The following is a 15250-nucleotide window of genomic DNA, read 5'->3' as shown; positions in this document are numbered from 1 at the left end:
AGCTATCTAAGGATGGTACTATAGAACGCCACCTCAAGGTAGGCCTAGTGGCGCCATCTCTTGGTCAGGTCGGAAACTTATCAATCCACCCTCGTATTAAATTTGAATTTTCGCAGAACTCGTGCACGAACAGATCGCGCAATCTGGTGCGTGATAAACGCAGTAGGAGTAGGCAGTAGTGCCAGGTGCCAGGTAGTGCCAAAGATATCTTTTGTAGTGCACCGGTCAGTGCGTCGACATATAGAAATGGACCGGTAACGCTTTGGGGAAAACTATGGGCTTTAGAGAGAGAAAAAATATATGAGACGTGCCTTTATCTGTTTCAGGACTCTGTCAAGTGAATGTATGGCCGCGGGTATTACCTAAATATTCTGTGCGGTTAATTTAAAAAAAAAGATAAACATTACATGAGAAATTTGTAGTTATAATAAATTGAATTTTAAAGAACATTCATGTAAAATAACTTGTTTCAGATAGATTATTTTAAAAACTTGGTAACCTTCAATTCTTCTTGAAATTGGATTGAAAATGCTACAATAATAATCGTTTCGTGAGTTCCAAAATAATGTAATAACTCTTAAAATTTTGAACAATATTTCTATAACGTTAAAAATAACCATTTGTATTGCATAGGTACAAAACTTCATATTTTGAGGTTTTGTTTTTGTTGTAACATTTTTTATTTTACTATATTCAATAACTTTACTTACGTATGAAAACATATCCCCATATAAACGTCTTAACAACGCCCACAAACTACAAAGGCTGCCACCATTTTTTATATTTATTTACAATAAATTATAATTAAATAAATTATAAATAAATCAATTCTGAAAAGTGCGAGTGAACGTCACATTATTGGGGCACTCGCGACACAAAGCTCGGTCCTGTGCTGCGTCAAACTTCACCCAACGAAAATATTCTCGACCAATCAGCTTTATCTAGAAAGAGATAGGTCTACGTCTCATATGTTTTTCTCTCTCTCTAGAGCCCATTACCGTTCTCCCCACAGCATTACCGGTCCATTTCTAATGTCGATGGGTCAGTGTCCCTAATCTTGGATGTAATATGTATGATAAATAGTGATTGGAAAACGCATACAAAGTAATTTCTTAATCCTAAATTAGAATTTTGGGGATATAGATGAAAAAATATTGTGATTTTCATACAAAAATCGTTATTAATTCTGACTTAAAAAAAAAAGATTTTTTCTTTGATTTAGCATTTTAAGTGTTTCAAAATTTTAGTAAAAAGGTAATGAGAAGTTTTAGTTTTAAGCAAAACATATAAGTTTTAATAGTATGAATATGATTTGATTATTTGTATACAATATTATACGTTTTATAATCTTTATACAATAATTAATTAATAATTGTAGTTCAGGTCTTCTTCAAGTTATTAAAAAAATGTATGATATAACATTTATCATTGCAGTAATTAATTATTCTTAACTCATTTGTGGTAATTTCGTGATTTTATTTTAATTCATATTGTGGGAAATTAACATTTTATTTTAAAATTCGACATAAACGAGATTAATCATTGGAACACACAAAAATGATTGATCTATTACTCCAAAATCTTATTTTATGATTAGGAAAATTCTATTGGGACATTTCTAAATCATTATTTATTATAAATATTAAATCTGAATATATAATTAAAAACCAGCGCGTTAAGAGTGACCAATCCGGTTGTCGGCGCGACGCAAGCGCAGTTTAAAAAATTCCCAAGATTGGAGACACTGGCACCGGGCCTTCGTTGGAAGCTGTTTTTGCCGCAGAAAATCAGAAATCGCGCGGCACAAGGCATACCGGTGGTTTGGAAACGCTTACGGGGAAAGTGTAAGAAGAAAGGAAGAAAGAACTGAAAATTCCATTTTCTTAAAATTTATATTCGGCGTCTTTTCAACAATTATCTATCTTGAACTATATCGTAAAAATCTGCGATAACGATGGGTGATCTGCCGTATCTTGTTGAATATTCGAAAAGTGGTCGTGCAAGTTGTAAAGCATGCAAGACTCCTATCGCGAAAGATTCTTTGCGGCTTGCTGCTATCGTCCAAGTAAGTAGAAATTTGAACAAAGAAAAGACCGAAGCGTCTTTTTACTTTTAGCTTTTAGTTCTCCTTCATTGTCAATAATATCAGTTCTAACCTAAATAAAAATCATATTAGTCGTGCTTTCTTTCTTTTTTGAGAAAACTAACATTATAAAACTAGAATTTTCCTTTCTTTATAAAAAAAATCATCTGCACGGTGTTGTTGGGAGCTACAAAAAGCTGCATGTTTTGCTCATCTGCGTAATGTTGTGGAATTTGCAGACTAATTCAAAAGATAATTGTTTGGATTCTGGTTGTTTTGTATGGTTTCGGGAAATATTTTTTATTTATAGATTTAGAATATTTAGCATCAGGTCTTTTATATGCTACTTTGAATTCTATTTGCGCGCTGATTTTAAATATTTGTATATTATATTTGGAAAAATTAAGGTTTGAAAACATAAGTCCAAGCATCTTTTGTTTTTCTTCGTTTTAGTTTACGAGGCTTAGACTTATATAGCTGCATGAATATTTACTTTTTCTAGAATGATGATAAAATGCCTTGGATAATCATTAAAAAAGACCAAGATTTTATCAAAAATATTTTCTAAACATTCGAATATTTTATGACAATACTTGTGATTGAAAAAAAGAGAAAAGATCATTCAATTTAATTGAATAAATAGAAACTGACTAATATTACGGAATTTGCCGTAAAACTAATCGGTCAATTATAGCGCTAGGGCTACTATTACGGAATTTTCTATAATTTTATCCTCAAGAGTTACGGAAAATTGCGTAAAATCCAGTTCGGATTAAATACTGCAAAAGGAAGTTTGTAATATTCTGAACTGAATATTTTAAAAATGTTCGCTTATTCTTTTATTTACTGGAAATAAATTATGATGCAGTGTAGCGTCTCTGAAATTGGATGGTTTAAAAACAATTGCAACTGTTATATCTTATCTACTTCCGGCTATGAATAAACCTATGGTGATATTTAACTGTAACACAGATATTAAAATGTTTATATGCATGGGGTAGTTGCATGAATTATTGCATTCTTTTTAAATCTCTGATTTACTCATTAAAAAATATGCTGTATTTATTTTTTACATTTATTTATTTTTACAAGTAAAATAAATATATTTAAAAATATGCAACTACATTGTTAGCAGATCCGTTTATAAATTGTTCCAATCTATTCAGGAAATTAATAAAGTAATTAAAATGAATTTTTGTCGTTAAAAAGTGCACCCATGAATTTAATTTCAGAGTCCTTTTCACGATGGGAAGATGCCAAAATGGTACCACTCACACTGCTTTTTCACAAAAAATCGCCCAAAGACAATTGGAGACATTGCCCATTTTGAAAGCATTCGCTGGGAAGATCAGAATTTCGTGAAGCAACACATAGGTTTGTTTCTCGTATTTAATCTCTTCTTTCTACATTGGTTTATAACATTTTCAGGGCGGTCGCTGGGTCGGGAAATGGCAGTGAATTTATTTTTTACCGGTAATTTTGCAAATTTTCAGAAGAAAAATCTCTAAAATAATTTGTTGAGTAGTTATCTTTTTCAATTATTATCAATTATATTAAAGAACTTTTATATGTTGTCTTGAAGACTTAAATAACAAAAATATTTTTAATCTTTGCAAAATTTAAGAATTTCCAGATTTTATCGTTAAAAATTAAACGGTTTCAATTCGAAAGTCATTAAGTCATTAAGAAAATGTGGACGTCTGATTTAAACATTTTAAACCACTTTCAACATAAAAATAACTTCATAATAATATATTCGTAATTAAAGGCTTTTATTAAATTATAAAATATTGTTTTAGTCTAAAATATTTAATTTTTAACCCATTCAATTTGAAATTTTGTAATGAAGGAAAATAATGTTGATTGGACAGTTAGAGTTATTTGACTGTTTATTAACGACAAATTAATTTATAGTTAATATTTAAAAGTAAACAATTTAAAATTTAATTGTTCGAAATAAGAAGCCTGGAATCGTTAAATTTTCGAAGAGCTTTTAAACTTCGAACATAACAATTCTGATTGTTGTATTTAAAAAAATGTTTAATTTGTGAGTGAAATTCTTGAATATTTATGTATAAAGAACAATTGAATTTTTATTATTTTTAGAGAAAATTTAAGTATTTTTAAGAGATATTTAGAAGATTTGAAAAGATTCAAAATAAATTTAAAACTTTTCAGTTTGAAAAATCATTTTAAGAGAATATTTAAAAAGGGTTTAAAAGATTGATAAAATTGTCAAAAAAGCATCTGGAACTTTTGAAGGCAATTTTTCAAAATTTGCAGGATTTAAAAAAATTGTAAGAATAAATCGATAAATATCTTTTAAAATCTTTATAAATGTCCTCTTAAAAATAATTGTTTAAAATGAAAAATCATTTGAAATTTTCCTAGGAATCGTAAGGAATTGTTTGTATTCTTTTGGAACCTCTCACCGTTATTAAAAAGCTTCTCAATTTTGTGTTTGAAGTCTGCAAAAATCTACATTTCGTTGTAATTTAGGCTGTGACGATTTGTACTGAAAATTCGGTACGAATAGACGAATTGTGTTTGTACACACACACTGTTTAAATTATTTGAAATCATTTAAAGTTTTAAATTAATTTTGAGTCTTTTAAGAACTTCCAAATATTTCTTAAAATTAAATAATAAGTTTTCAATTGTTATTTATACATCAAAATGTTTAAGGATTTTTGTTTAATTTGCAGGGTTTTCTAAAAATCGAAGGAAGAATTTAATTCATTTTAAACGATATTTAGATGTTTCAAGCATGTTTAAACTATTCAAAATGAAAATGGTTTAACTTCTAATTTAAGAAATGTTCAGTGAAAACAAAATTTAATTTGTAATGTTTCTAGCTTGAAATTTCTTAAAATAATATCATTTTGAAAACTTCACAGTTCATTGATTGATTTCTTAATTTAGAGCATTAATGATGATAACGTGGATTTATATTTTTGGAACTGAATCTTTTAACTTTATAATTTATAAAAGTTAAAAATTCAAAATTTGGCAATTTATCTGCATTCCATTTAAAATTGTCCAATTAAAAAGTTTTATAAGTTTTTTCATTGGCCCTAAAAAATGTTTGAGAACCAGGAAAAAAACGGAAAGTGACCCCAGAATTTATTTCTTTGATTAAAACGGTCACCCTGATTTTATGTAAAAGTTTAAAATCATATTTCAATGATATTGCTTTGGTGATTGTAGAGAATAATGCAGCTGGAGGTGGGGATGTCGTTGACTCTGGAAAAGGAAAAGGCAAAGGAAGAAAGCGAGCCAGCAGCGCTGCTGTTCCAGCTACCCTTGACTTCAAGGTCGAATATGCCAAGTCGAATCGCTCAAAATGTCGCGGATGCGAGGAAACTATCGTCAAGGGAGAAGTTAGAATTTCTAAACTGGATTTGGAGAGCGAGGAAGCGAAGAGATTCGACGGCTTGGACCTTTGGCATCACGTTCCATGCTTCGTGAAACTACGAAATGATCTTGAGTTTTTCGCAGGCGGTGATACCCTTCCTGGAATAAAGAGCTTAACGCCAGAAGATCAGCAAATGATCAAGACAAATCTTCCAAAAATCCAGAGACCAGACATCCCGCCGGTGAAGAAGATCAAGGAAGAACCAGAAGATGCTGCCGAGGAGGCAAAGATGCAGGAACAGAACAAAAAAATGTTTAAAATCAGAGACAAACTAGGTTCACTGACTAAAACAGTTCTTCTGGAGTTACTAAATGCGAATAAACAGTTTCTTCCTGAAGGCACTTCAGCTGTAATTTCTTTATTATTGAATTTTTAATTTTCCACTTAATTTGAATGAAGTTGTTTAGTATTCACATTATTGATCTGTTCTTCGCAGATTCAAGATGTGCTGGCAGATGCAATGACTTTCGGAGCTTTGGAACCTTGTAAAAAATGTGGTGGTCAGTTCAAATTCAAATCAGGGGTTGGGTATACATGCACAGGCGACATTAGCGAATGGACTAAGTGCGAAGAGGTGCAGCATGACCCAAAAAGGAAGAAATTCGTAGTCCCGAAAAATCTCAAGGAAAAGAGCGATTTCCTGTAAGTTATAGATTTTCATACTAGTTTACTCTCTATTTAAACATTAACTCATTTTTAAAATTGTATAAATTTTAGAGCACTCGAGGGCGAAATATGTTGTTTTTCGAAGAAATTGGCGATACGTATTTTTCCGATTTGCAAACAGAATTTTTTCTAAAAAGTTATGCGTTTTTGAAGTTGTGCCTTTTTTCTCTTAAAAAAACCCCGTTTTTTCTTTAAACTTCAATAACTTCCGGTCTAATTGAGATATTTTGTTTTCTAATAGCGTTTCACGTTTTCATTAAAAATCCGCCGGAAAAGCGGTTTTTCTGAAAAAATTAAAAATTGATTTTCTCCAAAAACCCACCTTTAAATTTGTTGTCAATTTTTTTTTTAACTTGTTATTTGATAATGAAGATATCTTGCAAGTTTGATGCTTGCTAAAAAACTTTCGTAGTCAGGAGAATTCTTTTTTGTTACAAACGAGTTTTCTATTTTCTCTTCGAAAAAATGTTAAGTTCAAAGTTTGCCGGTCTAAAAAAGTTCAGTCTGCATGATGCTGCTATGACGCCTTTCTCTTAATTTCTAAATTTACGCCTTAATTGTCGATATCTTTTTTATTGAATATCCTTTAGAAATTCATTATATGCAAATTGAAAGTTTGCAAAATTAAAAAAGTTTAGAATTAAACAATTTAAAAATAAATCAGTTCCAAATTTGACAATGTCTGATTGTGAATGGTTACAATAATAAGCAATCCTGCATAAAAGCATTAATATTTTATTAATTAAAAAAATACGAAGTTTTCTAATTTAAAAGTAGTTAAAATTGGAAATAGTTTAAAATTAACTAGAACCTGACGAGTTAAGGTTCAAAAATTATTTCTAATTTTCAAAAAATCTGAAAATTACCTGGAATTAAAAAGTTTTATGCAAAATTTCATCAAATTATAGCAAAGTGTGGATATGGCACTTCTATAAATTAGGTTTAGAATTTACATAATACAATCTTTTAGAAAATCAAATAACATGCATATAATACAAGATAATCAATTTTGGTATGCCTTTCTTAAAAATGATCAAATAATGGTTAAATTAATTAGGAATTAATATCTGTCAAGAATAAATGCATGTGATGTCTTGTATTTTAAATACCCAATTTCTTGTAGATATATTTATGAAGTGATAATTCATTAAAAACTGTTTTTATTTGTATGACCGAAAAAAATTTTTAAGCCCGGAATTTTCCCGGTGATAAAAGTGGTGACATTTAGTTTGTATAATTGAAGTTTGTGAGATTGATAGTTTACAATTTTCAATTATTAATTGTAAGCTAAAATTTGTTTGAAGCTCTTAGATTTAAACCTATTGAGATTACTAAGTTCCCATTATCTGAATTGTTCATTATTAGACGACTGAAGTTGAATTATTTTAATTGAAAAACTCTTCAGATTTAACAGTTTGTGCACATATATTTTTCAAATCCAAGTTACTACATATTCCTTATTATTTGATGTATTTTTCGAAACTTCCTTTCATTTATGTCTTTTATGCAATTAAAAAAAAAGTATTCTAGTTGATACGAGTACTGCGTGATTTATTTTATAAATTTATTATTACCAAAATGCATTTTAACTAAGTTTTGAATTAGGATTTCTTAAAAGCTTCAAAACCTAATTCTCGAAGTATGAAAAGACAGATTTGAAAACTTTGTAATGTTTTCTTTGTTTTTTGTCAAAACAGTGGTACCTATAAGGCCAAGGTCGCGAGGAGGATTTTCAGAATAACTGCGCCCTCTACTTCAAGCGCCGTGAAGAAAGAAGAGAAGGCGGAAGGTCCAAAAGTCCAATCAGGACCCAGGCCTTTAAAGAACATGATTTTCTTGATCGCGGGTCGCACGAAAACAGACAAAGAAGTTTTGAAAAGGAATATTCTCCTTCTGGGCGGCAAGGTCGTAACCAAGCTTGACGAAAATGTAACAGCCGTGATTTCCATTCCGAAAGAAGTCGAGAAGATGAGCAGCAAAATAGAAGACGCAAAAGATCTTGACATCCACATTATTTCGGAAGACTTTGTCGAGGAGGCAAAACCTTTAACAGATTCCGCTGCCGCTGTCACTCTTCTCGAGCAAAAAAGCATCTGCACCTGGGGTGGAGACCCAACCATCAGGATTTCCAAGGTAGCTGCCAAGTCAAACGCAAGCAGGGGAAAAAGTGTTTTCGAAAAGAAATCAAGTTCTGGAAAAGTAAAGCTTCGTGTTAAAGGTGGTGGAGCTGTCGATCCCGAAAGTAAATTGGAGGATGAAGCTCACGTTTATCAAAGAGGCAAGGAGAAATTCAACTTCAATTTGGGTCTCACAGATATTCAGAGCGGCAAGAACAGTTATTATAAAATGCAGATTCTCAAGCACGATAAAAAGGAAAGATACTGGCTCCACAGAAATTGGGGAAGAATCGGAACTACGATTGGTGGAGTGAAGACGGACAAAATGGCATTGGAAGACTGCATTGCCGAGTTTGAAAGACATTACGAAGAAAAAACTGGGAATCCTTGGTCAAAAAGAGACAACTTCATCAAATATCCAGGAAAGATGTATCCTCTCGACGTTGAATATGGAGATGAAGCAGACGATGATAAGATATTCGAATCGGAAGTTCCGAGTAAATTGAAGAAGCCTGTTCAGGATCTTATCAAGTTGATTTTCGATGTGAGTGCGATGAAGCAGGTGATGAAAGAGTTTGAGATTGACATAGATAAGATGCCGCTGGGTAAACTCTCGAGGAAGCAGATCGAAAAGGCTTTTGCTGTTTTGTCAGAAATGTTGCAGTTGGTGAACCAGCCAAACCCGGAACGAATTAAACTCGTGGATGCTTCGAATAGGTTCTACACCCTCGTACCCCATGATTTTGGAGTCTCGGAGCCGACGATTATTAGCACTCCGGAGGAAATTAAAGCCAAGACGGAGATGCTGGAATCCTTGCTAGATATGGAGATTGCTTATAGTTTGCTCAATGTGAAAACAGACTCTACGGCAAATCCGATTGATGCGCATTATGAACAACTCAATGCTGAGATTGACGTTATGGATAAGACGAGCGAAGAGTTCAAGGTTCTTGAACAGTATGTTAAGAACACTCATGCCGCAACCCATCAACAGTACGAATTGGAGATCGAGGAAGTTTATATGGTTAAACGGCAGGGAGAAGAAAGAAGGTATAAACCATTCAAGAAGCTGGGCAACAGGAAATTGCTCTGGCACGGTTCTAGAACGACGAACTATGCTGGAATTTTGTCGCAGGGTCTGCGAATTGCCCCGCCAGAAGCGCCCGTCACTGGTTACATGTTTGGAAAAGGTAGGATATTAATATTGTTTTGGGGGTTTATATTTTTCTTACGAAAGGGAAATAATTTCTTTTTTGGATCTGCCCAAATGAATCGATCAGGGTGGCGACTTGACCGGGAAACTTGAAAATGATCAGGAATTTAATTAAAAACCCGGGAATTCACTTCTGATCGTAGCAAAATAAAAGTTTAAATTTTTTTCATAATTTTGGTCAATTTAGAACAGTGACTTCTACTTTATCTGCAGTATGAGTGAAAAAAATTATCGTTTTTATTTTAGGACAGAGAGCTTCGTTAAAGAAATATAGTTTCACTTAGAACAGGGAATTTTTCACATGGAACGGGATTTTTTTTTAAGAATTAAAACTGAGATTTAAAATAAAAGACTTTAAAAAATCCAATCCAAGTCAAAATTCGTCACGATCTAAAAGTTTTTTCTGCAAACTTTTATAAAAGGAGATTACTTCAATTCGTTTTTAGAGTAGATGTAGTATTTCAAATAGAAAATATTTCTGAATTGTAATATAATTTTTTTAAACATTTTTAATTGAGAATTTACCTTTTTACTCGAAAATTCGACTACTAGCGTTTAAAAGCTAAACCATTCTGTTTGAAAGTAATTTTTTGGAATATTCATTTGAATTAAAAATTCATCTCTTTGTAAAAATGTAACTACTTTGTCGAAAATCAATTTTTTAACTAAACATTCAACTGTTTCAGTATAAAATTTAACTATTCCAGTTGAAGGCTCATCATTTTAATTCAAAATTCATAAGCTTGGTTGAAAGTTAATTTTTTCAAGTGAAGATTTAACCGTTCCATTTTGGGTGGAAAATTGACCTTTTCTAGTATAAACTGTAACCATTTGGATGTAGAAAATCGACTTTTTTTGGCAGAAAATAATTTTTGTCCCTGAAAGTTAATAAATATACTTATTTGAAAAATAAACTATTTTATTTCGAATTTCTTTCTTTTTTGTTTGAAAAGAATTTTTGTCTTAAAATTAAAATACTATTTGAGTTTAATATTCCAGAATTTTGGTGGATAATTCATTTTTTTGGTTAAACATTCATTTTTATAATGAAAATTTAATTATTCAATTTTCGGTTGAAAAAAGATCTTTTTTAGTTGAAAATTCGTTTTTTTATGAAGCATTGATTTTCTTAAATTAAAACATAATTATTTAATTTTTGCTTAAAATTTATCTTTTTTAGTAGAAATTATTATTTTTTGTTTGAAAGTTCGACTACTTCAGATGAAGATTCATTGTTTTAGTTGAATACCAATTTTTGTTTAATTCAATTATTCCAGTTGTGGATTAATCATTTTCGTGAAAAATTCATCAATTAAGATGACATTTTTTAGTTCTTTATTAAAAATGTACCTAACTTCAATTTAAAGTTGAAATTTTTTTTTCAAGTTGAAAATTCAACTGTTTGATTGAAAATTCAACTATTTCGTTAAAATTCATGTATTTTGTTGAAAATTTGTATTTTTATGTAGAAAATTAATCTTTTCGTTGAGAAATTAATCTTATTGTCGAAAAGTTCATCTTTTTGGTTAAAAATTCAAGTATTTAAGATAAATGTTCATAATTTAAGATGAATAATCATAATTTAGTTGAAAATTCATCTGTTTCGCTAAAAGCTCACTATTTTACTGGAAGATTCATAGTTTGATTTGAAATTTCATTAATTTTGCAATTTTTTGCTCTGTTGTGTTCAAGTGTGAATATTTTAATTTGAGTTGGCCCGGGAAATTAAAAAACTTGACCGGGAATTTGAAATCGTCCTTCGAAACGCCACCCTGTTGATATTTAATTGGAAATTCTTTGAATGTTTCTTAATTAAAGTTGGGCGTCTTAATTGTTAAGTGTCTTAATAATTAATATGCTCAATATCAAGTTTCTGAACCAAGAAACGTAGCCTTATTTATTTTTAACATAATATAATCTGGAAGATTCGTCAGAGGCTTTAAGAAAATTAATAGATTTTTTTTAATTCTCAAATTCTAAATAAAGGTCAATTTTAGACGCATAAATTCGTATTTGTTAATTTATTAACGCTTTCTAATTTAAAATGTTCATTTTGAAACATTTGTAATTTTTTTCAAACTTCTTTTAAGCTTCTGAATGTTAGTTAAACTTGCAGGCCCTTACAAATCGAACTATTTTACAAATAACTTTTTTTACTTTTTATATTCTGAATTACACTATTTTTACCGATTTAACTGCTTAAAATAAAAAAAAGTTGAATAGCGAAGTATTTCAAATTTTTTGGTTGAACCAGAATCGAACTTTTGAGAACGGCAATAGTACCGTATGCTAGAGAACAACGCGGGTCTATGGCCTAATGTCTCTGTTTAATATTTGAAAGTACATTTTTTAAGGCAACACAAAATAATAAAAAAAAGTATGCAACAAGATTGCACAAGGAGGTTTAAAAGTAATTATGTCCCCCAAAAAACTATTTTTTATTTAAAAAATACATTTTGAACCTTTAACTTCAAATTGTTAAGTTTTGCAAGCTTGAATTTGAAAACTCTTTTTTCCACTTTGACCCAAGTATTTTCGCGAGAACTGAATTTAATTTTGATTTTTTTATCCCAGGTATTTAATTTTTAATTATAAAATAATAAATACTTCGAATTAGACACTTCTTGAAATTATTCAGTTTCAAATGTTTTAATTGCCAAATATTTTAGTTTTGATGTGTTGAAAATAGTAATGAAGTCGTTTAGGTTTTTCAAGGCAAAATTGCAAAATTTGAAATGTTTTATTTGGAACTACTGTTCAATTTTAAACCTTTAATTTCAAATGGTTAATTTTTGAAAGCTTGAATTTGAAAACTCGAGGGTCCACTCCGACCCAAGTTTTCTCGCGATAACTGAATTTAATTTCGATATTTTTTTCATCCCAGGTATTTAATTTTTAATTGTAAAATAATAAATACTTCGAATTAGACACTTTTTGAAATTAGCCAGTTTCAAATGTGTTAGTTGCAAAATATTTCAGTTTTGATGTCTTAAAAATAGTATTGAAATCGTGTAGGGTTTTGCAGGCTAATAATGGTAAATTGCAAAATTTGGAATGTTTTATTTGGAAATACTGTTCAATTTTGAACCTTTAATTTCAAACTGTAAAGTTTTGAAAGCTTGAATTTGAAAACTCTTGGGTACACTCCGACCCAAGTGTTCTCGCGAGAACTGAATTTAATTTCGATATGTTTTTCTTGCTAGGCATTTATGGTACTTATTAAGTTTAAATTATAAGATAATAAATACCTCGAATTAGACACTTTTTGAAATTATTCAGTTTCAAATGGTTTAATTGCAAAACATTTCATTCTTGATGCCATGAAAATCGTAATGAAATCGTTTATGTTTTTGAAGGCTTATAATTGTAAGTTACAAAATTTGGAATGTTTTATTTTGAAATACTGTTCAATTTTGAACCTTTCATTTCAAATCGTAAAGTTTTGAAAGCTTGAATTTGAAAACTCTTGGGTCCACTCCTGTCCAATTTTTTTTGGCGAGAACTGAATTTAATTTTGATATTTTTTTTTTCAAGGTATACTTTTTCAGTTTCAAATGTGTTAGTTGCAAAGTATTTCACTTTTGATGTCTTAAAAATAGTAATGAAATCGTGTAGGGTTTTGCAGGCAAATAATAGTAAATTGCAAAATTTGGAATGTTTTATTTGGAAATACTGTTCAATTTCGAACTTTTAATTTCAAACTGTAAAGTTTTGAAAGCTTGAATTTGAAAACTCTTGGGTCCACTTCGACCCAAGTGTTCTCGTGAGAACTGAAATTAATTTCGATGTTTTTCTTCCCAGGTATTTACTTTGCCGACATGGTTTCGAAATCCGCAAACTACTGTTGCACCAACTCCCAGAATCCAACTGGTCTGCTCCTTCTTTGCGAAGTAGCTCTTGGTGAAATGTACGAGCGTTTCCAATCAGAATACGTGGAGAAGTTACCTCACGGAAAACATTCCACTTTCGGTCGTGGTCAAACCCAACCAGATCCTTCCGTAGTTTACAAGACCAAGGATGATGTTGAGATTCCTTACGGGCCAGGAGTCCCAGCCAAACTCCCACAAAAATCTGCTCTCTTATACAACGAGTACATCGTCTACGATATTGCTCAGGTCAAGACTCAGTACTTGGTCAAGATGAACTTCAAATTCAAGTACTGAGAACTCTAAATCCCAAAGTTACATTTCCAGCGATTTGTTTTGCATTTTTTGATATAAGAAAAAAAAAGTTTAATGCTTTTCTATTTGATATTACCAGTATACAAAGATATATAACTACCTCCATCGGCATTAGCCTTAAAGATTTTCGCGTTATAATTAAGCGTTCCTTCCCTACGATTGAAGAAATCGTGAAAGAATAATGTCTTTTGTTTTACTACTTAACGTTCAATTATTTATTATTTTTAAGTGTCAGTTTAATGCTTTTTTTGTGTGTCGGAAATAAGATATGTTCAAAGACATTTAATCTGTTAGGTTTGATTCTGTGAGTTGTTTCTTGTTTTAACGTTTAAACCTTTGATTTATAATAATTTAGTAAAAACGATTAAACATTGGAAGGAATGTTGGTTAGGTCTTTGAATGTTTCTTCAAGTTTCCAGTAATTAAGTTGCGGTTCAAGTAAATTTTCTTAATTTTTATCTTATCTACTTCGTCATAAACTGTATTTTCGCTCCTTTTGAAATAAATGCAGGTGATATTTTTTTTATGAATGTCTTTATTATTGGAAAACATCTCCTTGGACAAAATCTAAACGATCATATAAATACAAAGATAGTGGCTTTCTTCTTCTTCAAATAGATGCCGCCTTTTAAAATCAGCTTTATTCGTTTCGTTGTGGTTAATTAATACTCGAAGTGGAAATCGTAATAAGATTGGTCAAATGTATTGATTCGAACGTAACCGTCTTCTCCACCTGTTGCAACACTGCGACCATTTGGATGGAACGCTAAGGAATTGATTGGCCCGAAGTGACCCTTTAATCGCGCGAATTCTTCTTCGAAAACTAGATGGAACAAGCGTGCGTCGAATTTTCCGTGACGAGCGGAAGTCGTCGTGACATCCATGGCGTCTTGACCTCCACCCAAAACCACCTGTAATTAGTCAAATTAAATTAATTTCACATAAAATCACCGGATTTCAAGATGTCAACAAACATTTTTTAATATTTCAGAAGATTTCACTTTTTCTTTTATTTCTAAGATTTCATGAAGCCTTGTACATTATTCAGGGTTGTCCAGAGAGTTATGGCAAATCAGGAAATTCAAAATTGTCCAGGGAAAACCTGAAAGATTCAGGTAATAAGGGGTCGTCCACAAATTACCTAAGGTATTTTTTCCGGAATTTGAAACCTCCCATTCCCCCATTTACTCTGACATAAATTCTGTTTATTAAATAAACGCGAAGGCTTTTTTTCTGAAATTTGCAACCCCCCCCCCATTTTCTCTAATATAAATTCTGTTAAATAAAGGCGGAACATTAATAAAATTAGAAAATGTGTTTAGAACAAGAATATCTTACAAAGGTATACATTTTATTCTTGAGAATTCTTCTTATGATTGAAAAGTGTATTATCTCGTGGAAAAGGCGACAACATTTACGAAAGTCATTAATGTTTGTTAAAAATTAACTTTTTTGTTGAAAATTCAAATGTTTTGTAGAAATCGTTTTTGGCATGAAAATTCAACTAAATTTAAATATTTCATATTTGATGGAAAACTAATCCAACGTCGTTTAAATTTCATTTATTTTATTGAA

General features: G+C 30.8%; 2 protein-coding genes across 2 annotated transcripts in view; one reads left to right on the top strand and one right to left on the bottom strand.

Annotated features, from left to right (window-relative positions):
* Window positions 1–1687: 1687 nt before the first annotated feature.
* On the top strand, window positions 1688–14202 carry LOC117175867 (poly [ADP-ribose] polymerase). The gene is made up of 6 exons (XM_033365668.1): window positions 1688–2065; window positions 3316–3457; window positions 5291–5847; window positions 5935–6140; window positions 7862–9471; window positions 13296–14202. Exons 1-6 carry the CDS (start codon window positions 1955–1957, stop codon window positions 13655–13657), a joined length of 2988 nt encoding a protein of 995 aa, XP_033221559.1. The 5' UTR covers window positions 1688–1954; the 3' UTR covers window positions 13658–14202.
* The window catches only part of LOC117175868 (eukaryotic translation initiation factor 3 subunit I), a 4433-nt gene continuing 3382 nt past the window's right edge, over window positions 14200–15250 (bottom strand). Inside the window, exon 5 of the mRNA XM_033365669.1 lies at window positions 14200–14586. Coding sequence (XP_033221560.1) covers window positions 14338–14586 — 249 coding nt within the window. The 3' untranslated portion in view covers window positions 14200–14337. The remainder of the gene's footprint in view (window positions 14587–15250) is intronic.

Source organism: Belonocnema kinseyi, chromosome 7 (assembly GCF_010883055.1).
Source record: "Belonocnema kinseyi isolate 2016_QV_RU_SX_M_011 chromosome 7, B_treatae_v1, whole genome shotgun sequence".
NCBI classification, from domain to species: domain Eukaryota; kingdom Metazoa; phylum Arthropoda; class Insecta; order Hymenoptera; family Cynipidae; genus Belonocnema; species Belonocnema kinseyi.
The sequence above is the reverse complement of the archived record's forward strand: the minus strand, read 5'-3'. Positions and strand labels throughout refer to the sequence as shown.

Bases quoted from the DNA above. Each gene is read 5' to 3' on its own strand.
- LOC117175867 (XM_033365668.1), top strand. From the start codon at position 1,955: ATGGGTGATCTGCCGTATCTTGTTGAATATTCGAAAAGTGGTCGTGCA. The intron at 3,458-5,290 runs GTTTGTTTCTCG...TGGTGATTGTAG, and splicing joins TTTCGTGAAGCAACACATAG to AGAATAATGCAGCTGGAGGT. The intron at 6,141-7,861 runs GTAAGTTATAGA...TTGTCAAAACAG, and splicing joins AAGGAAAAGAGCGATTTCCT to TGGTACCTATAAGGCCAAGG.